This window comes from Nansenia antarctica (assembly GCF_963989245.1).
Source record: "Nansenia antarctica genome assembly, chromosome: 6".
In the NCBI taxonomy this organism is placed as follows: Eukaryota; Metazoa; Chordata; class Actinopteri; order Argentiniformes; family Microstomatidae; genus Nansenia; species Nansenia antarctica.
Window position 1 is genome coordinate 73,929,027 of NC_137676.1, and position 23,179 is coordinate 73,952,205.

The 23,179-nt window shown below is 44.9% G+C and overlaps 1 protein-coding gene across 3 annotated transcripts; it reads right to left on the reverse strand.

Moving 5' to 3' along the window:
• Positions 1-88: 88 nt before the first annotated feature.
• On the reverse strand, positions 89-23,039 carry plcd4b (phospholipase C, delta 4b). Of its 3 annotated transcripts, none has more exons than XM_080535293.1 (16): positions 22,733-23,039; positions 17,258-17,305; positions 15,586-15,744; positions 14,896-15,124; positions 14,075-14,204; positions 12,940-13,171; positions 9,738-9,939; positions 8,650-8,794; positions 7,595-7,747; positions 5,895-6,041; positions 5,616-5,763; positions 4,967-5,083; positions 3,656-3,834; positions 3,052-3,184; positions 2,387-2,536; positions 89-1,787 (listed from the first exon to the last, which is right to left on the reverse strand). In XM_080535293.1, exons 2-16 carry the CDS (start codon positions 17,277-17,279, stop codon positions 1,678-1,680), a joined length of 2,256 nt encoding a protein of 751 aa, XP_080391419.1. In that variant the 5' UTR covers positions 17,280-17,305; positions 22,733-23,039; the 3' UTR covers positions 89-1,677. The 3 variants fall into 3 exon arrangements, with proteins under 3 accessions (XP_080391419.1, XP_080391418.1, XP_080391417.1); XM_080535292.1 differs by having other exon boundaries at positions 17,258-17,308; XM_080535291.1 differs by lacking the exon at positions 22,733-23,039 and adding an exon at positions 18,979-19,318 and having other exon boundaries at positions 17,258-17,308.
• Between the last annotated feature and the right edge of the window lie 140 nt (positions 23,040-23,179).

Sequence of the window (23,179 nt, forward strand, 5' to 3'; positions counted from 1 at the left end):
AGTAAGAAAAAGCACCACACCAGTTTATGCCACCTGAGTCCTTCACTGTGTCTTGCATGAAATCTATTCTGTAATCCATAGGTGGCAAGGCAAGTTTATTTGTACAACACATTTCATACAACAGGGGCAATTCAAAGTGCTTTACATACATTATTAAAAAATACAGCAAGAGGAGCATAGTAAGAACATAAACATGACAATGAATAAAAGCAAATATAAGAAGTAAATAGATAAAACATTTAAAAAGACAATAGTTAATGGAAAAAAGACATTGATAGAAGTGTTTGTGTTTAATCATAACTGCTGCAAAACATGAAGGTTTTTAGCTTAGATTTAAATATTTTAAGGGTTTGAGCCTGTTTGATTTCTTCAGGGAGTTTGTTCCAGGAGCATGCAGCAGCGTGACTGAAAGCTGCTGCGGCGTGTTTTGTTTTTTTTGCATTAAAGATGAGTCATGCTTATGTCAAATTACCGTTAAAACATTTCCCACATGTTGCATGATGACCGCAACATTATTTCGCATGTGTTCCCAGGTACTATAGTCAAGTCAAGTCAACTTTATTTGTATAGCACATTTACGTACAGCAATGCTGAGCCAAAGTGCTTCACAGTAAAAATAGATAAATGCAGGAAATAAGTAAGCACAATAAACACAATACAATGTAATACAAAATATGGTCAAATTAAAAGAGAAGAAAAAGTACTAAAAACAATAAAACAATAAGACAATAAGAGCCAGGGACTTACAATAAAAACTATGAAATAATGAAAGCCATGCTATAGCCCACTGCTGCCATGACAACATGCATATTTTAAACAGTGACCTACTGTACTTCATGCCAAACTGATCGCACACATTGAAGAGCTGTTAAAATGTTCCTTCGTATATTTAGGTCTGGACTAATTGTTTGTGCGTTAACTCTCTAAGCTCACAGTGCACTCTTGAATACTTGAATGATTTTTAAACACAGTTATACAATCACAGAAGTCATAGAAGTTGCATAGCCTGTTACTCCAGCTTTCAGGCCCAGCAGTATGTTGCTGCATTACATAATTGTTCGCGTAGTTGCTGATATGGCGTATGAAATAAGAGCATAATGGCATTCCATAATGGAAGAAACTATTTATTTTGTGTGGTCCCACCGATTCTCCTATAATTGGCCTGGGTGATGATTAAAAGATTTGTTGGAGAAATATTTAAACAATTAGCATAAAAGCTGGACATCTGCAGGTATGCCCGTACAGGCACGGAGAAACCTTTCTTTTTTAAATTTTATTTTAAATGTACCGGCGTAAATAGAACATAGTAGGCTACGTCCCTGTTCAAAGCACTCTACACTACAGCCTACATTTTTAGCCATCAATCCTTAATAAAATGAGAATATAATAATAATAATAATAATAATAATATCTTGGTTTTATATAGCGCCTTTCACAAACCCAAGGACGCTTTACAGCTTTTACAACTTTTTACAAATCGTGAGCTTAGAATGATAAGGTTCTATCTCCGTTTAGGGTAGTTCAGAGATATTGAGCGTCAAAGTTTTTACATTCCGTTATGTTCTGTGAGATGGAACCTTTGTATTTTATGAATTACTAACTCAAATATGTCAACATTTAACAAATAACACCACACAGGCATTACCTTATAATTCTAACGTCACGAAATGCTAGGGATCATGAGGTGCTGTCATCAGACCCCAGCTCAGAGATCTTGACGTTAACAAACAGAGAGGAGGGGGGGATGGCGGTGCCGTCTCTGGACAGCAGGTGGATGTGGCGATATCCTAGGAACAAATGGATGAAATACGGTTCGTTGTCATGGAGACCTATTTTGAAACAATCACTCATACAGGAAATGTATTTACTCAGTTCTGTACTCTCTTCTTCAGGGTTGGCACTACCAAAAACTAACCGTAGCACACGTGATGTCAACCCGGATGAAGGGAATTGATATAGGTCTACAAACTCACTTGCATTGAAACTAATACTTTATAAACTAATTATTTATTGTCCCTAAGGATCGGGCGCCACTAGCAATTATACTGTATCTAGGCGATGAAGTGATAGCTGTCTTGTTACATCCTAAACACACTGTAGGCAGAAGGATGTTGGACACCCCATACCAAAGTGGTCCATTATGTGTAAATGTGTGTGTTGAAGCCATATTAAGGCTTTTTGAGTTTGAGTAAGAAAATCTATTAATGAGATATTTTGTGTTGAATATTATGAAATATGTATACGAAATGTTTTGTTTACCTTTTTGATTTTGTCATGTATGTACCTTTAAGGATGTAGTAGATTGGTCACCTACCTGATACTGAGCTGATTACCTGGTGGGATGGCTGTACATAGGTGATCTAAGTGATTTTCACGGCCTGATTACCTGGCTGGATAGATGTGAACGGCAGAGTGAACTGGCCCATGAAGTCGTTCCTGGAGGCCTTGTCGTAGTCTTCCACCACGAAGCGCACCAGAGCCAGCTCAGGGGTGTGGACCACGAAGTTCAGGGTCTCGTTCCACAGGGGGTTAAAACCTGAACGCAGAGGGAGGGACAGCAGAGAAGGTTCTGGATTTGGACAAAAACACTCTACTACGCAAGAGCGTCGACAACACCCCCCCAGCCCATAGCGACCAACCTCCGAGGCAACACGCACGTTTGGTTGGGGCTGAGCCCACCCCGGCCCATAGCTTACGCCAGCCTTGGCGTTAATACAGACATGTAGTTGGTACTACTGAGATATACACGATACACACTTATTATTGTACCTGCACACTGTACATAATTGGGCCGACTGTGACGCAGTGCGCGCAGGAGGTAGAGCCGCCGTCTAAGGATCGCAAGGTCGGCAGATCGGCGGTTCGGCGCCTTGCATGGCAGCTTGCAGCCGTTGGTGTGTGAATGTGTGTGTGAATGGGTGAATGAGAGGCCGTTGTAAAGCGCTTTGGATAAAGGCATACCTACAGTATATAAGTGCAGTCCGTTTACCGTTTACCATTACAGGGTTAAATGTTATAGCGTCAAGCCTCTGAACAAAGTGATGTGCTCACCGTTGTTGTCGATGTAGCTGGTCTCTTCCTTGGCTTGGTCCTGAGGCACGCCGAAGACCTCCACCCTGACCAGGGGGTCCACGATAGACCCCTCCTTCTGGTTCACCTTGGGGAGCTGCTGCCCACTGATCACCTGGCAGAACACACACACACACACACACACAGACACACACACAGTCAACTACACACATGCACATACATGTGTAGATTGTGTGTATGTTAGTAGGTTAGACACATGGTACAGTTGACACTAGAACAGCCATGTGTGGGGTCATTTGACCCTGTGAGTACATTTCTTCTATATCTTTACACTCGATAACATTTCAGGACCCTCCTTTCATGACTTGTCCTAGATATGTGCGTTCTACCACCCAGTATCCTTACATGTTCTAAAACACCTCAGGATAAGCTAGTATGAAGCTATTCTGCAGTTTTTCTGTGTAGGAGGGCAGGCTAATTTACAAGCCGGCCAACTAGTGGTCGTTGTGTGTAAATAGCAGCTTCCCATCGTAACTGACTATGGTCATTTGACCCCCGAGGCGGCTCTTATAGTAGGTAAAAAAGGCACAGCTGTTCTATTGTTATCTAACAGTTATTTCTGAACCTGGATGGACAGGCGAAGGGGCCTGTAGTCCTGGCGGTCCTGGGGTTTCTCCGGGTCAAAAGCACCCGTGTCGTCCCTCATGAAGTCAGGTTTCAGGACGTAGCCGCTGCGACCGTTCTGGTTGAACAGGCCGTCGTTCAGGTCCATCTCCAGCCCGGCCGTCTGGAAGTTCAGAGCCACTGAGGAGGAGGGAGTCAGAAGGCCGCAGATCAAAGCCTCGCACGCTAGGTGACAATGGTGTCACTGTGCATCTCAACACTCCAGACCTCTAGCACGCTAGGTGACACGGTCACTGTGCATCTCAACACTCCAGGCCTCTAGCACGCTAGGTGACAAGGTCACTGTGCATCTCAACACTCCAGAACTCTAGCTATTCACGGTTTTCTTTCTTTTCATTTTTATTTTTTTATTTTTTTCTGAGTGGGGCAGTCCCACTCATAGTTTTCATTTTATTGACAGATACAGTAGAGATTTAGACAGGAAGGATGGGTGAGAGAGAGAGGAGGGATGACATGCAGGATATGTCCCAGGCCGGAATCGAACCGGGGACCCTGCGGTTACGTGGTCTACGCTTAACCCGCTACGCCACCTAAGCGCCCCTCTTTTCATTTCTGACCGTAAGATGGACCTCATAGCATCGGTACAGACCAACGCATTATTTCCATGTAATTATCATTTTACAGACTTTTAAATCTGTTCAAGAGCAAGCCACTTTTTTAGTACTCCCAGTATCGAAGTATTGATTTTATTGATCTTGTTATAATTGGGTGGGTTATACATATGAACTGTCTACAAAGCCTTTACGAACCACAATAGGTATATTATAAGTACAGTGCCCTGCATAAGTCATGGGAGAGGGAAGCATTTCTTCTTTTGGCTCTACAATACAAAAGTTCGGATTTGAAATCACACTTACTGTGAGGTTAAAGTCGACATTCACAGGTTTTATTCGATGTTATCTCTAGACCCTAGGGTTATCTCTAGACTAGGGTTATCTCTAGACTAGGGTTATCTCTAGACTAGGGTTATCTCTAGACTAGGGTTATCTCTAGACTAGGGTTATCTCTAGACTGTAGGGTTATCTCTAGACTCTAGGGTTATCTCTAGACTAGGGTTATCTCTAGACTCTAGGGTTATCTCTAGACAAGGGTTATCTCTAGACAAGGGTTATCTCTAGACTAGGGTTATCTCTAGACAAGGGTTATCTCTAGACTAGGGTTATCTCTAGACTGTAGGGTTATCTCTAGACTGTAGGGTTATCTCTAGACTAGGGTTATCTAGGGTTATCTCTAGACTCTCGTTGTGCTTCACCTATCTGGCACCCCACGTTCCACAGCTCCTGGGGGTTGTAGTTTGAGGAGTCGGTCCGCAGCCCGCTGGGGTACACTCTGCTCAACTGTCTGGTGTTGTAGCCCACAAACTCCGTCCCTGGTAGGACACACACAGGGACAAGGGCCAGGGTTTAATCAGGCCTCAGCTATTGCAGATAGATAGTGTGGTGGATGTTCTCTGTTGCGTTCACACACCAAGTCCTGACAAAGACCAGAACCAAGAGAGAGGTCGCAGACGATCACAGCCGTGCTGATATTCAGTATAACAGCACGACCTCCAGTGTGATGTTGCTTTTATACAACAGTTCTAACAGCGCCATTTATTAGTTAACAGTAAGTAAGTGACAACAGATTATGATTTGTTTGTTTATTTAATCATTTATTTTGGCTCCGTCAACAAAAAATTGTTCCGCAACTGGACTGTTGCCTAGTAACCTGAACACAAACATCTGCAGGCGAGCTACTTTGTATTAACGGTCATTTCGGAGTGATACATATAGTTAAAAGTCCCAGTGCTGTTATACTGTATATCAGCACTCATGGAATGCCTCTTGTCCAATCAAATTACTTGGTCGGAACTAACTGTTGTATAAATATAAACGTCTTTACAATGACGCGTAGGTAGGCACCTGATTCCTTGGCAAGTTTCCTGGCCTTGGACTCTGAGAACGAGGACATCTCGTAGCACTGGGAATGCAGGCGGGAGCGCTCGAACCCACAGAAATGGACGCTCTTGCAGTACACCACCAGGTCAGACAGCTCCCTGGAGAGATGTGACTTGGATTTCGGATGGGGAGACAGGATATGACATCGTCCTTGCATAAGTGCTCAAATCTTTTTTTAGATGTTTGTGTATTGAAGTGGATGATAGTTTGGTGTAGTCGGCTGTCAGCCACTCCTCTCCCTACCTTGCCTGCAGAGTGGCTCTCAGCTGCCTTTTCCTCGTCGCTATCTTCATCCGTCAACGTTTCAGTGTCTTCGTCCTCCTCTCTCTGGTGACTTTCCTCCAGGCCGCCTATCTTCTTGGCTTTCAGCAGGATCTTCTCTTTCAACTCCTGTGATAATAATAATAATAATAATAATAATAATAATAATAATAATACATTTTATTTATGGGCGCCTTTCAAGGCTCTCAAGGACACCTTACAAGACATAGTTAAAACCACATCTCAAAACATTATCAAATCGACCAAGCAAAGTGAGATAAAATCAGCAAAGTCAGATGTAACAACAAACAAAATACAGCAGATCAAACCAAGTAAGCCATTGTGAAAAGGTGTGTTTTAAGACTGGATCTGAAAGTGGAGAGAGTGTCAATGTTGCGTATGTTAGGCATGGACACACAGGTACAGCAGGGAAACACAAGTAGTATTTTTATTTTACCAATTCCACAGATTTCTACTCAGTGCACTAGGTGGGTATAGTATCAGTGGTGTAGTCTAGGTGATACGCAGGACTACGCCGTATACCCACTAGGAAAGGCCCCGGCAAGAATAATAACAAACATAAAAACAGAAATCCTCAGGGGATTTGGATGGATGGATGGCTGTCTGATTATTATGTTCACGCCCTGCCATGCATACCCCCCCAAAAGAAATGTACCTTTGTACCCAGATTATTTTTTTTAAATGTATTTATATATATTTTTATTTTTGTTTGTCTGCTTCATTGTTTGTGTATTACTTGTATCTTGTTTGTTTTTGTTTTTTCCCCGTTTGTGGCGTCTGTCTCTCCTGTTGTTTGTTTTTCTGTTCAAGTGTTTTGTGTTTTTTTGATGAAAAAAATAAATGAATAAACAGATTATAAAAAATTAAAATAAAAAATCCTCAGGGTCGACAGAGAACAATACATGACAACACATGAGAACAGCAAAGACAGTGAAGATAAATAAATAAAAATACTAATAGAAACAAAGTCAACTAACCTATGTGTGAAAAGAGAGCGGGGTGTGTGTGTGTGTGTGTGTGTGTGTGTGTGTGTGTGTGTGTGTGTGTCTATGTGGGGGGGGGGGGGCAATCAGCAGTTACAACAGTCAACTATGACCTGCTTTCCTGTAGCAGTGATCACCCTAAGTGCTCTGACTGGAAAATACCGAACAGTCATACTGCACACAACTCCCCTTGGCGTCATGGCTAAATGAAAGACAGGCGGCGTAAACAGGAGACGACAGCCTTTTACTGGCTTTTGGGAAAGTGTGGTATGGCTTGCATTATTAATATCCATGCTGGAAACCCACGGACTGGAAACCAGCTTGTGGAGAACAACTGGCCCCCCCCAGCGGGTCTCCAACCCTGATCGAACCCCGCTCGCCAACCGGCCTCCGGGAACACGGGCGCCAGTGTGGCGAACCCCAGGGTAGCGTGGCGGGTTAGGAAGCAGGAGATCGGGGGGGGTTGGAGAACCTGCTGGCGGCCAGTTGCTCTGCCCTGGGGGTTCACCACATCCGCCTTCAACACGGAGTTAACTCCTTTGGTGTTGCGGCTAGCGTGGCCGGTTGGGAGAGGGGAGATCAGGGTTTGAGACACGCTGGGGGGAGGGCAGTCTTACCTGAGAGAGAGAGAGAGGCCAGTCTTACCTGTGGAGAGAGAGAGAGAGAGAGCAGTCTTACCTGTGGAGAGGGCAGCTGTTGAGGCACCAGTCCATCCAGCGTGGCTCTCAGCAGCGTGTCCCCCAGGATGTGGTCCAGGTGCTGGGCCATGACCGTCTGCTGCTCCACGCTGCAGTGGTTCTCCAGAGACAGGATGACAGGGAAGTCCGTCGCCTGGAAAAGCGTGGAGAAGAGGAGGCCATGGGCTTTGTGAGCGCTCTGCACGTTATAAACATGACATGTTACGTTTGGTATCTTAAGGAATTTTTGTAATGTTTATTTCCACTAAAACATTGGCATCTACTCGGTTGTTAAGTCGTGACGTGTTTCCGGGTCCAACGTTGGCTGAGGCGCTCTCTTCGAAATGCTGCAGTAATAATAATAATTCTTTATATTTGTATACCGTTTTTCCGAGGCTCAAAGACCCTGATAATATGGGGAAAACGGGAAAGTGCTGCTGTGTCCCTTGTTGTATGAATAGATCCGAGTCTAAAAAACGATTGAACTGTCATTCTACCGCTTTAGTACACTGGTACTTTATTTTTTTATTTGGACCCGGAAATTGCTAAACGTCACGCGTGATGTCAGACTTAACAACCGAACTATCTCTCCCTCAACCACTCAGAGACTCACCCTCACTCACCCTCACACTTTTAAATCCCACCTCAAAACCTACCAGTTCTCCCACGCATACAACCTCCCCTACCCCTAACCATCTCCCCTAACCCTGCCACCCCCCTCCCCCCCTGGACATGCATACAACCTCCCCTACCCCTAACCATCTCCCCTAACCCTGCCACCCCCCTCCCCCCCTGGACATGCATACAACCTCCCCTACCCCTAACCATCTCCCCTAACCCTGCCACCCCCCCTCCTCCCCCCCTGGACATTGCTGTGTTAATTGTTCCCTGTGCCTGTTGTTAACTCTGTGTTCTATGTGCCCATGCTTGTTGTTTCTGTGTTTTCTGTTTTTCCTATATTGTCAGTGTCTTTGAGCCCCGGAAAAGCGCTATATAAATACAATTCATTATTATTATTATTATTATTATTATTATTATTATTATTATTATTCATACCTTGAAGGCGTACTCCTTGAGGGTGGAGATGATGTCTCTGAAGAGGATCTTGGAGGTGAAGGTGTGTCCGTGGTAGACCACCGGCTCCCCGCCAGGCCCATCCCAGCAGTCCACCTCCACACAGCGACAGCCCCTCTTCAGAGCCCTACACACACACACACACGCACACACACACAGGTCACAGGTCAGTCCCATCAGGCAAGCAGACTGATCAAGTACCCACACACACACACAAAATAATGCAATTTTTATTATTAAAAAAATATTTATTTAACCAGGTGACCTCATTGAGATAAGGAATCTCTTTTCCAAGAGGGACCTGGCCAAGAGGGGCAACACAAGGACACAACCATATATTCAATACACAGATATACATAATACAAAATAACAAGACATTAAAAGCAGGTTTGGGTGGGCACGGATACTGAATTAAAGGCAATGACAATTTCCAATACGTTCACCTTCTAAGACCTTTAACATCATTATGAATGAGCATCATAACTGATTAGTTATTTTAATTGAGTTGGGTCTGCATCTCTCACTAGTCAACAGCGGTTCCACACTGCCATGCTACGCTAAGGCTAAGGCTAGGGCTAGGGCTAAAGCTAAGGCTAAGGCTAAGGCTAGGGCTAGGGCTAAGGCTAAGGCTAGGGCTAAAGCTAAGGCTAAGGCTAAGGCTAGGGCTAAGGCTAAGGCTAAGGCTAAAGCTAAGGCTAAGGCTAAAGCTAAGGCTAAGGCTAAAGCTAAGGCTAAGGCTAAAGCTAAGGCTAAAGCTAAGGCTAAGGCTAAAGCGAAGGCTAAAGCTAAGGCTAAGACTAAGGCTAAAGCTAAGGCTAAGGCTAAAGCTAAGGCTAAGGCTAGTAGCTACTATTCGTGAGCTTAGAATGATAAGGTTCTATCTCCGTTTAGGGCAGTTCAGAGATATTGAGCGTCAAAGTTTTTACATTCCATTATGTTTTGTGAGATGGAACCTTTGTGTTTTATTAATTACTATTAAAAGTCAAAAAAATAAAAAGTCAACATTTTAAAAATAACACCACACAGGCATTAACAAACACCTAATGGATCAGATTATGTCTTGTCCTCACTGTATGTAGGCCTCCAGACTGCTCTGGCCCCTGAGCTGGTCCCCCAGCAGGTAGGTGTTATGGGAGGAGGAGATGAAGTAGTGGCTCAGCGGCCGGCCCATGTCCTGGTAGAGGCCCAGGCGCTGGGGGTCCAAGATGGAGCCCTCCCGGGAGCACAGGTACCTCTGGAAACCGTCTAGAGACATGACGCCCTGCTTCCTGGCTGTGTGGGGGAGACATGGGGTTAGGGGTAGATTAGGAACCTGTCTAGAGACGTGACTCCTATCTTGCACCCCCATATCTCTCTGAACTCCTTCACACCTACACTCCCTCTCGCACTCTCCGATCCTCCGCTGCCTTTCAACTCACTATACCTTCTGACCTTCAACTCACTATACCTTCTGACCTTCAACTCACTATACCTTCTGACCTTCAACTCACTACACCTTCTGACCTTCAACTCACTATACCTTCTGACCTTCAACTCACTATACCTTCTGCCTTTCAACTCACTATACCTTCTGCCTTTCAACTCACTATACCTTCTGCCTTTCAACTCACTATACCTTCTGCCTTTCAACTCACTATACCTTCTGACCTTCAACTCACTATACCTTCTGACCTTCAACTCACTATACCTTCTGACCTTCAACTCACTATACCTTCTGACCTTCAACTCACTATACCTTCTGCCTTTAACTCACTATACCTTCTGACCTTCAACTCACTATACCTTCTGCCTTTAACTCACTATACCTTCTGACCTTCAACTCACTATACCTTCTGCCTTTCAACTCATTATACCTTCTGACCTTCAACTCACTATACCTTCTGACCTTCAACTCACTATACCTTCTGCCTTTAACTCACTATACCTTCTGACCTTCAACTCACTACACCTTCTGACCTTCAACTCACTATACCTTCTGCCTTTCAACTCACTATACCTTCTGCCTTCAACTCACTATACCTTCTGCCTTTCAACTCACTATACCTTCTGACCTTCAACTCACTATACCTTCTGCCTTTAACTCACTATACCTTCTGACCTTCAACTCACTATACCTTCTGCCTTTCAACTCACTATACCTTCTGCCTTTCAACTCACTATACCTTCTGACCTTCAACTCACTATACCTTCTGACCTTCAACTCACTATACCTTCTGCCTTTCAACTCACTATACCTTCTGACCTTCAACTCACTATACCTTCTGACCTTCAACTCACTATACCTTCTGCCTTTCAACTCACTATACCTTCTGACCTTCAACTCACTATACCTTCTGCCTTTCAACTCACTATACCTTCTGCCTTTCAACTCACTATACCTTCAACTCACTATACCTTCTGCCTTTCAACTCACTATACCTTCTGCCTTTCAACTCACTATACCTTCAACTCACTATACCTTCTGCCTTTCAACTCACTATACCTTCTGCCTTTCAACTCACTATACCTTCTGCCTTTCAACTCACTATACCTTCAACTCACTATACCTTCTGACCTTCAACTCACTATACCTTCTGACCTTCAACTCACTATACCTTCTGCCTTTAAATCACTATACCTTCTGCCTTTCAACTCACTATACCTTCTGACCTTCAACTCACTATACCTTCTGCCTTTCAACTCACTATACCTTCTGCCTTTCAACTCACTATACCTTCTGCCTTTCAACTCACTATACCTTCTGACCTTCAACTCACTATACCTTCTGACTTTAACTCACTATACCTTCTGACCTTCAACTCACTATACCTTCTGACCTTCAACTCACTATACCTTCTGACCTTCAACTCACTATACCTTCTGCCTTTCAACTCACTATACCTTCTGACCTTCAACTCACTATACCTTCTGCCTTTCAACTCACTATACCTTCTGCCTTTCAACTCACTATACCTTCTGACCTTCAACTCACTATACCTTCTGACCTTTCAACTCACTATACCTTCAACTCACTATACCTTCTGCCTTTAACTCACTATACCTTCTGACCTTCAACTCACTATACCTTCTGCCTTTCAACTCACTATACCTTCTGCCTTTCAACTCACTATACCTTCTGCCTTTAACTCACTATACCTTCTGACCTTCAACTCACTATACCTTCTGCCTTTAACTCACTATACCTTCTGCCTTTCAACTCACTATACCTTCTGACCTTCAACTCACTATACCTTCTGCCTTTAACTCACTATACCTTCTGCCTTTCAACTCACTATACCTTCTGACCTTCAACTCACTATACCTTCTGACCTTCAACTCACTATACCTTCTGCCTTTCAACTCACTATACCTTCTGCCTTTAACTCACTATACCTTCTGACCTTCAACTCACTATACCTTCTGACCTTCAACTCACTATACCTTCTGCCTTTCAACTCACTATACCTTCTGACCTTCAACTCACTATACCTTCTGACCTTCAACTCACTACACCTTCTGACCTTCAACTCACTATACCTTCTGACCTTCAACTCACTATACCTTCTGCCCACCTGACTACTATGGGATCTAGAGCCTTCAGTCACTCTGCCCCCCGCCTCTGGAACTCTCTGCCACCTAACAGACGCAATATTGACACTCTCACCACTTTCAAATCCAGTCTTAAAACACACCTTTTCACAATGGCTTACTTGGTTTGATCTCCTGTATTTTGTTTGTTGTTATATCTGATTTTGCTGTTTTTATCTCATTTTGCTTTGTTGATTTTAATGTTTTGATATGTGGTTTTAAACTGTCTTGTAAGGTGTCCTTGAGAGCCTTGAAAGGAGCCCGTAAATAAAATGTATTATTATTATTATTATTATTATTATTATTATTATTATTATTATTATTACTCCCTGCTTCCTGGCTGTGTGGGAGACATGGTAAATAAATACAATTGTAAATGGACTGCACTTATACTGTATAGCGGCCTTATTCCAAAGCGCTTTACAAGCCCATCCACACACACATTCACACACCAATGGCGGCAAGCTACCATGCAAGGCGCCGGCCGGCCCGCTCACTGGGAGCCATTTGGGGTTCAGTGTCTTGCCCAAGGACACTCCGACATGTGGCCAGCCGGGGCTCGAACCGCCGATCTGCCAACCTTGCGATCATTAGACGGCGGCTCTACCTCCTGCGCCACAGCCGCCCCCTGTAGAAAGGTTGCATAGACTTCCAATAGAGACTGTATGTGTTTGACATATATACGAACACGTTGTTGCTTCTTACCGGTGTCAGAGAGCTCGTGGTGGTCGATCAGCTCCTGGGCGTGCTGCTTGCTGCGTTCCCCCTCCCCCTGTTCCACCTGCAGGAAGTCCTCCAGCTCAGCCAGGGTTAACTTCTGCCCGTCGCGCGAGTAGTCCTGGAACATGCGCCACACGTCCTCCCTCTCCGTCAGCATCTTGTAGAACTGGACGAACTCCTCGTTCTCCAGAGAACCGCTCTTTGACTCGTCGGCCATCTGTGGGCAGAGACCAGCAGCAGAGAGGTCAGACCTTGGACAGCGTCTGACAGTATTAGTTAGGAGTGAGTGTGCTGAGTGTGACTTTCAACAATGTTGACATTTATTTACATTTTTCGAAATAAAAGTCTGATCATTTGATCGGCTGCCGACTTGTTCCCGGTTTCACCAGCTGCTGTCACGGAACAGTGTTGATCGTATGGTGTGTGGTGTGCTCCGATATTCCCAACACAGCACAACACATACATAAAGATCTGTCCTACGACAGTCTAGAGTCTCGTGCCCCAAGCCAGAAATCTGGCGTGATCAGGGTAGTAGTACCCTGACTGACCTGTAGAGGCAGCCATGTGCGACAGGGCAAATAAAGTTCAGAAGAAAGAAAAGAAGAAGACGCGTCAGTCAGCTCGCTTCTTGATTGGCTACATTCCATCCCACGTCACAATCGGACTCGGGAGTTGTCAGTTTCGCCCACACACACAAGAGGACTTTTGATGGTAAATATTGAACACGTTTAATATTTACGATCGTCAGCCTTGACCGTTTTACGAGCAGATTGTCGGGAGAAATTGACTCTGAACACACCTCACACCACAGGATAATCTAACTACCTACCACACTAACTAACACACCTCTAACACACCACAGGATAATCTAACTACCTACCACACTAACTAACACACCTCACACCACAGGATAATCTAACCACCTACCACACTAACTAACACACCTCACACCACAGGATAATCTTGTAGGATCATCTTTAGAGCCGTCCGATAATCGGGCGTTTGCTGTCCTTGGTCGGAAGGGGGGAAATCGGGCCAAAATCGGCCAGATTATCTTATGTGTGTACCAGACTTGACAGTGGCGACACGTCAGACTGAAGGCAGGGGGGGGGGACCTCACCGTGAAGAGGCGGAGCGTGTGCTCCTCGTTCATCTCCACGTTCATCATCTTCAGCAGCGTGCGCACCTCCTTGAAGTTCATCCGCCCGTCCTTGTTCTTGTCAGCCTTCTGGAACCAGTCCCAGATCCACCTGGGGGGGGCGGGGCTTAAGGGAAATGAGCTGTCAGCCGTAATCATCAACATTAAAACAAAAAAAGGCAGAAATATTTCACTTCATATGTGACGATTCTAGAATATATGAAAGTTTCACTTTTTGAATGAAATTACGGACAATAATGAACTTTTTCCCTGATAATATTCAAATGTTTTGAGATGCATCTGTATATACAGTATACTTGGGTTAAGGATACTGGTCAATACCGTATTCTTACAGACTGTGTTTTTATTTAAAAAATAAATATATATACAGTATATGAATGAATGAATGAATGAATGGTCTTTATTGTCATTGCTACAGTACAGGTACCAAACAACGACATTTAGGAGGGGTGGCTCCCCTGGTGTTAGGAAAGAAGAAAAAAAACTTTAAAAAAAAACACAAGAAGGGAAGGAGCTAACTTATAATATATATAATATATATATCTTTTATATATGTTTTATTATTATTATTATTTTATTTTTTCATTTTGATCTTTTTTATTATTTGTGGCCCAATCACACCTGTGGGTGGGAGGTGGGCGGTTAAAAAAGAAAGTTAAATAAAAAACGTTTTTTTGTTGTTGTAAACAAGCACTCTCTATGGACCTTGACTACGACTTGTTTGCAATAAAAAAAGATTTAAAAATAAATAAATAAAATAAAAATAAAAGAAGAAAGGATACTGGTCGAGTCTCTCCTGGTCTCCCATGGTCTCGGCGCTCTGGATCAGCGCACGCACCCCCTGGACCCAGGCCCGCGCCTCGGACACGCTCGCCGCCACCAGGTCCATGTTGCCGTGGCGACCGTGGAACACCAGGGTGAAGCAGAGGTCGGGGGGGAACTCGTCCGCGATGCTCAGCAGGACCTCCGACTGGTGTCCCTCGCGCACGGTCTCCACCTCGCTGACGGAGACTGTGGACGGCATGTGTACGTGTTGACACTAGAACAGCCGTGCCTTTTTAACCCACTAAAAGAGCAGCTGCTCTTTACAATGCTAAGCTGCTACTTACACACAACGACCACCGCTTGTAAATTAGCCTGTTTCGTTCACAGAAAAACTGCAAAATATCTTCATACTAGCTTATCCTGATGTGATTTAGAGAATGTAAGGATACTGGGGTGGTAGAACGCCACATATCTAGGACAAGTCATGAAAGGAGGGTCCTGAAATTTGATAGAGTGCAAAGATATAAAACATTCTACTTTACTCACAGTAACAAATGACCCCTCGTGGCTGTTCTAGTGTTAGAAGGAGGCGACCTAACCCCTCCTCCCCCCCACCACCACCACACACACACACACACACACACACACACACACACACACACACACACACACACACACACACACACACACACACTCCTAGTACTCACAGGAGGAGTAGCCTTTGACGGACCACCTGGACTTGTAACAGATGGTGAGGCCGTCTGGACGGAGGAAGAACTGACGCTGACTCTTGGACGTGCGAGACTTGACCTTCCTCATCATCGTCCCCGCCATCATCAGCTGGAGGTTCTCATCTCCCTGGACACCTGAGCAGGGTCAATTGGGGGTCAAAGGTCATCTTGGTAAGTCTTGAAAACAAAGAGTTATAAACACTAGAGGGCGCGCGCCTCTAAATCAACCGTGATTATACGGGGAGCACCGCGTAGTGAACTACTTTCTACACCTTGCGTCTTGAGTGGGAATAAATCAAACGTTGGTGATTCACTGCCACCTGCTGTGCCGATAGTGTAGTATCAACTCTGCTCTAACGCAGTAAACACAGAGTCCAAAAGACGTCCTCAGGGAAGCCGGAATGTGGGTTCAGATGACGTCTTTCTAGGACGTCCAGGTGACGTCTTTAGGACGTGTTATGGACTACAGAAGACGTCCTAAAGACGTAATCTGGACGTCCTAGAACCTATGCTGTGTTGCACATTGTCCAAATGAAACTAGAACGGTACCCCGACCGGCCGCTAGAGGGGGATGTTTCGTGTACTTGTTGTTGTGTTTGAACCAGTCTGGTGACGCATGCATGACTGGTTCACATTATCCACACATCACACATTATTGACTTAAGGAGGTATCTCGAGTGGACTTCAGCTTCTCCTACACTATTGGGACACCCTTCAATGGCGACACGAAAATGTATTTCTGGGTCAAGAGGAGGAATGTGTAGCGGTTGTGGAACAATGGTGATCTTTTTTGGGAGCAATGGGACGTACATTAAAGTAGCCGATCTGCCTCTTCCAGGTACAAAACGTTAACAGGCGTTTAAATGGTAAATGGACTGATTTATATAGCGCTTTACAACGGCCTCTCATTCACCCATTCACACACCCATTCATCCACCAATGACAGCTAGCTACCATGCAAGGCACGGCCCGCTCACTGGGAGCAATTTGGGGGTTCAGTGTCTTGCCCAAGGACACCTCGACATGTGGCCAGCCGGGGCTCGAACCGCCGATCTACCTTGCGATGATCACAGGCCTTTACCATTGGCTTCCATCTGGGTTACTCTATGCATTGTTAATGGTAGTGGACAGACATTACATTTTTATTTTTTAAATGTATCTTTCTCTTCATGCATATTATTATTATTATTTGTAAAAAAATTCTGAGTGGGGCAGTCCAACTCATATTTTTCATTTTACTGGACAGATACAGTGAAGACAGACAGGAAAGTAAGGAGAAGAAGGGAGAGAGAGAGGGCATGTCAGCAGGGCATGGGCCGGATTCTAACCCATGTTGACATGGGCATATGTGTGCACTGTAGACCGCGGTGCTGGACCACTGGACCACCCCAGGCCACGGTGCTAGACCACTGGACCACCCCAGGCCATGGTGCTAGGCCACTGGACCACCCCAGGCCATGGTGCTAGGCCACTGGACCACCCCAGGCCATGGTACTAGACCACTGGACCACCCCAGGCCATGGTACTAGACCACTGGACCACCCCAGGCCACGGTGCTAGACCACTGGACCACCCCAGGCCATGGTGCTAGACCACTGGACCACCCCAGGCCACATGCATATTTTTTTAATCAGTGAACTTAACTTACGCAAACTTTGGGGAGAATCCATCGCTGATCTTGGCACATTTAGGAAATCTTCTGCCAGAAAAGAAGAACAAAAACAATTATGTTGATATTTAATTTCTTTATAATTTAGTTGTTTTCTTACTACACGCATGATTCCCTCTAAACCAACATATGGAATTGGTAAATATAAACCTGTTATGTCAGATAGAAAAGACTGGTTCTGATTAAATAAAGATTTCATGGTAAAAAACTAAATAAATCTAGAATTGCACAAGGGGTTCACATACCTTCAAGCAGCACTACATATACATATATACGTATATACTGTATATACTAAGGATATAGTATATATACATATACTACGAATGAAAACTAGCGTTCTTGGCTAATTCTGGTGCATTCTTTGATGTACATTGTTGCCGCCCAATTTATTATTTTTGGGGGCAGGGACAATGTACATCAAAGAATGCACCAGAATAAGGCAAGAAGGGTAGTTTTCATCCGTAGTCCCTGAACAGCTTAAAAGGAGAGACAGGCATTGAACATTACATTACACATGGTTAGCACATCAGCATTAAAAAAAACAATATACAGTTAATAAAAGGCATCAGCATAAAAACATCATCATCATAGAAACAATAAAGACATCGGCACAACAGAGAGATCAGTAGCCTACGGACCGTCGCAGGTGGAATTAGTGACTGCATGGCTGATTACTAATGAGCCATGATTTCAAGCGGTTGGAAAATGATCTGTAGGTGGTGGACTTTCTTATGTTTCCAGGTAGTTTATTCCAATCATGAGATGCTTTGATTGAGGATGCAGTCTGTCTGACTGTGCTCTTTCTGAATGGGATGGAGCAGCCTGCTCTCACAGCAGCTCTGGTGGTACCAGGTGACCGTGGCAGTGGCAGTGATGAGAGCACAGAGGGGAGGAGGTGCAAGGTTGTGGAGAATTTTAACGACTAAACAGAGATTAGCAAATGGACTGCACTTATATAGCGCCTTACAACGGCCTCTCATTCACCCATTCACACACCAAGCTACCATGCAAGGCGCCGGCCCGCTCACTGGGAGCTATTTGGGGTTCAGTGTCTTGCCCAAGGACACTTCGACATGTGGCCAGCCGGGGCTCGAACCGCCCATCTGCCAACCTTGCGATCATTAGACGGCGCCACGGCCACCCCAGGATACTGCAGTGATGGTGTCTAACAAGTGCTACTCCAAAGATGACTCTAAAATATCAATCAATGGAACCATCATTATTCAAGTTCAACATACTAAATTCCTAGGTGTCATTGTTGACGAAGGTTTAAACTGGAATAATCACATCGATCATGTGTGCAAGAGATCAATGAAGATGCTTGGTATAATGAGAAGGGTCTGCCCCCTGATCCACTCCTCTGCTCACTTAACCTTGTACTATAGCTTCTTATTTCCTGACATCAACTACTGTAATATAGTCTGGGCTACTTATCCTTCATACCTCAACAAATTACTTGTTTATCCAGAAGAGGTTCCTAAGGATGATCTCTCACTCTAACAGATTCGAACCATCTGCACCACTATTTAGGAAATATTCATTATTACCCATCAATAAACTGAATATTTTTCAAACATGCTTATTCATACACAAATTCATCAACAACAAGCAAGATCTTCCTTCTACTTTCCATAGTTCCTTTATTTTCTCATCAGACATCCACTCTTATCCAACAAGATTCAATAATGACCTCCACTTACCTTTCTGTCGAACTTCTAGCCACCAATTCAACATTTTTGTTATAGAGGTCCGAGAATCTGGAACACCTTGAGCTCGCCACTGAGATCAACACCTCGATCGGCTTTCAGAAAGCAACTGAAAAAATATCTAATCTCGTTATGAGCTGTTTATTTTATATTGTAGTGCTTTTCCCGTTGAAAGGTGGGCAAGATGGAAATCTATGTTAATTGTTTTACTAATCTTACTATCCTTGTATCTATTTTCAGTTTCAGTGTTTTTGTCTTGTGTGTTTGTATGTGCTATCCTGCCTTTCTGCCCGATGGATATGATTTTGTTTGTGGTTTATTTTCTCCTATTGACTGGCAGTAAGTGTCCCTTGATGTTTATTTGAAACATAGACATTGACGTGGAGTGGAACTCTGTACAAGCCTTCTGGGCTTCGTTCCCTCCTTGCACAATTTCTTGTGTGCTAAACAAATAAACTAAATAAATAAACTAAACTAGGCTTCCTGTCCAGTGTTTTTTATTGACTGTTTCTATGGTGATTCAATGGGCTTCAGTGTGGATGAACTAGCTCGCCCCCAGCTTGTTTAGCAGTGTGTTATGTCAGATATAATCATTGCATTCATGAACATTTTTGCACAATTAGACATACAGTTTCTGGTGTATCTGAAGTTTGTGAGATTAAATGTAATTATCTTTATAACTCTCTTGACATGAGGCTTAATATATACAGTATATATCTACTCTCTTCATGGAACACTATGGTCTGAGTTTCAAACTAATCAATGAAAGTGAATGATGGATTCAACTGTGTCGACACAAAGTGTGCATGCCAGCAGTGACTGCCAATCCAATCACACCAACATCTTCCTCAGTCCGTCCGCTCGTTGGCGGGGGGTAGGGGGTAGATGCTTGACAGCTCAAACCTTGGCGTCTCTTGCGGTCTGTTGGCTGCGTTGCCTCAGATGAAGACTGTATCTGTATCCTAGATGTAGTGATGCGTTGCCTCAGATAGAGTCTGTATCTGTACGCTAGATGTAGTGATGTGTTGCCTCAGATAGAGTCTGTATCTGTACGCTAGATGTAGTGATGCGTTGCCTCAGATAGAGTCTGTATCTGTACTCTAGATGTAGTGATGCGTTGCCTCAGATAAAGACTGCATCTGTACGCTAGATGTAGTGATGCGTTGCCTCAGATAGAGTCTGTATCTGTATCCTGGACTGTAGTGAGCTGAAGTCATTCCTCCTCAGTTAAGACAGTGAATGAACAGGGAGCTCATCCATGGAATGAAGCATATTTACAAGATGATTCAATTCAGTGGCAGAATTGAATTGAGTAGCAGTCAAGTCGATCCAACCGCTGTTCAGCCTCGTCCCTTAGTCCTTGAGACCCAGACCAGTACTTTTCCCCCCAGCATATCAACAGAAGATAACCCTTGTGGAAGAAATCCATCCAGTATACATCAACAGACCTAGTCACCTGAGGGAATAGGTTCTCTAACCCTTCAGTAGCTTCGCTAACATACTCTGTAAGAATGTGCTTTACAAACTGAATATAGGCCTACTATATCTGTTTCAAATGCTTTAAAAAAGAAAAAAGAGGCCATTCTGGTGGCCTGGGGTGGTCCAGTGGTCTAGCACCATGGCCTGGGGTGGTCCAGTGGTCTAGCACCATGGCCTGGGGTGGTCCAGTGGTCTAGCACCATGGCCTGGGGTGGTCCAGTGGTCTAGCACCATGGCCTGGGGTGGTCCAGTGGTCTAGCACCATGGCCTGGGGTGGTCCAGTGGTCTAGCACCATGGCCTGGGGTGGTCCAGTGGTCCAGCACCGTGGTCTACAGTGCACACATATGCCCATGTCAACATGGGTTCGAATCCGGCCCATGCCCTGCTGACATGCCCTCTCTCTCTCCCTTCTCCTCCTTACTTTCCTGTCTGTCTTCACTGTATCTGTCCAATAAAATGAAAAATATGAGTGGGACCCCACACAGAAAAAAAAGAAGAAAAAAAAAGAAGAAAAGGCTGTTCTGAATTGACACTCCTTCTTTATTCTTGGCATTGCATGAGATTTCCTTTCATTGTGCTTCTAATAACAATAACACAATGATAGCATAACTCGATATCAATTCTCTGTGGGTGGGTACCAAATGTTCCCATACTGCTGTAACAGACAGAGTGAACTGTACATTGTATCCCAGTAGATCCAAACCAGACTACAATTCCTACCATAACATTGCCTGTGCATAACTGTATGTCTCTTTCATTCTACCAGTGTACCATTTGGACAACATAGGGTAATAATTAGAGTATCAACTGTTACAGTTAAGAATGTGTTTTACAAACTGAATATACTATATCTGTTTCAAATGCTTTAAAATAACAATAGCACAATGATAGCATAAGTTGACTGTACATATGTACATTGACTGTACATAACTGTACATTGTATCCCAGTAGATCCAAACCTACAGACCGTAACCATTGTTGCTTCAGACTATGATACTTAGCATAACATTGCCTGTGCCTTACTGTAAGTCTCTTTCATTCTAAAGCGCTTTACAACGGCCTCTCATTCACCCATTCACACACACATTCACACACCAATGGCGGCAAGCTAACATGCAAGGCGCTGGCCCCGCTCATTGGGAGCAATTTGGGGTTCAGTGTCTTGCCCAAGGACAGCCGCCCCATAAGTGTGTGCTGGCTGTAGGACTGCATGCACAACAACAGATTGAGTGTGTGCAGATGATTTAAACAGCCTATTCTTGGTAGGGGGGTCTGACCCATATTCATGCCTGGAAGAATCTTGTAATCCAATTTCAGACACCCCTAAAGTGGACCATACCATTTGTTAATGTTCGTCTTGCATCACCACAACCCCGTCCCCCCGTCCCACCCCATGCTGAGCGACTTGCCCAGCCCCCCCCCAGAATCCTCTCAGGGGAGATGAGTCATACAAGGGGACATGTCACAGGGTGTACTGTCCACTACTCCCCCCCCCCCCCCCCCCACCACACACACACACACACACACACACGCACACACACACACACACACACACAGACAGTATCATGACTCATACTTTGTGAAGCTGTCTCGCTCGTGAGTGGAATGAATAACTCAACAGAAATATCTCCTCAACAGTAATAACGTCATTGAAACCCTTCAACCTCAAACTGGGAATGTCCAATTTCCCTTCTCGCGTGAGTGTCATGGGTTTCTATTTCTACCCCACACAAGAGTTATGTGAGAAAGTCTGCAGGCAAATGAAACCCATTGACTCTCATGGCACACACATCAAACGTGCCTACCCTGTGCCTACGGCCGGGGAGGGAGGGAGGGAGGGAGGGAGGGAGAGAGGGAGAGAGGGAGGGAGGGAGGGAGGGAGGGAGGGAGGGAGGGAGGGAGGGAGAGAGGGAGGGAGGGAGGGAGGGAGGGAGAGAGGGAGGGAGGGAGGGAGGGAGGGAGGGAGGGAGAGAGGGAGGGAGGGAGGGAGGGAGGGAGGGAGGGAGAACAACAAAGTGGAACCAGATGCTACAACATTGTCTTGAATCAAAACAGCGACCATGTGGGTTAGACGACAAACCTCAACGCCGGACTCAACACAACACAAAAGCAACCTCTGCTGGACTGGATGCATATTAAAACCAAACAACCCTAACACACTTACTTGGGGGGGGAAACGACACTAACAGACAGAAATGAAGCAAGTTTGGACAGAGAGTTAGTTTGTTAAAAGGTCATCGTCAAAGTCAATGAATGACCCAAACTTACCAAACTGAGGAGGAACACTTCTTCTTTGTGGGTCCTCCTTATACACGCTTGGCTGGAGCTGGAACCGCAACTGCTGTTAACCTCCGGTCTCCCCTGAGACTGAGACGGTTTGGGGAGAGAGCGAGCCCAGAGAAGTGCTCTGCTGCTGTGGACTGACTGCCCCAAGAATGTCTGTCTGCCCTCCTCCCACTGAGGGGGCTGCAGAGATGGGGATAGCCCGGCCGCTAGAGGACTCACCCCTGACACAGGGAGTGGCCTTGCAGACAACCAGCCCAGCACAGAGATCAGGACACCCAGAGGAAAAAGCAGCAGGAGAATCCAGAGGAAAATGTGTCTCAGTCAGTCACAGCCTCTCCTCGTCCTCCTGGCTCCTTTCTGCCTGCTCAGTCTTGGAAAACTGATATCCCAGCCAACACTGCCGCACGCTGGTACACTCCACCCCCTTCA

Coding starts and splice junctions, on each gene's coding strand:
- plcd4b (XM_080535291.1), bottom strand. CDS start 19,012: ATGTTGAATTGGTGGCTAGAAGTTCGACAGAAAG. Junction 15,745..17,257: donor GGATTCTCCCCAAAGTTTGC/GTAAGTTAAGTT, acceptor GACCCTGCTCAG/GTGTCCAGGGAGATGAGAAC. Junction 5,764..5,894: donor AGAGCCACTCTGCAGGCAAG/GTAGGGAGAGGA, acceptor CCGAAATCCAAG/TCACATCTCTCCAGGGAGCT.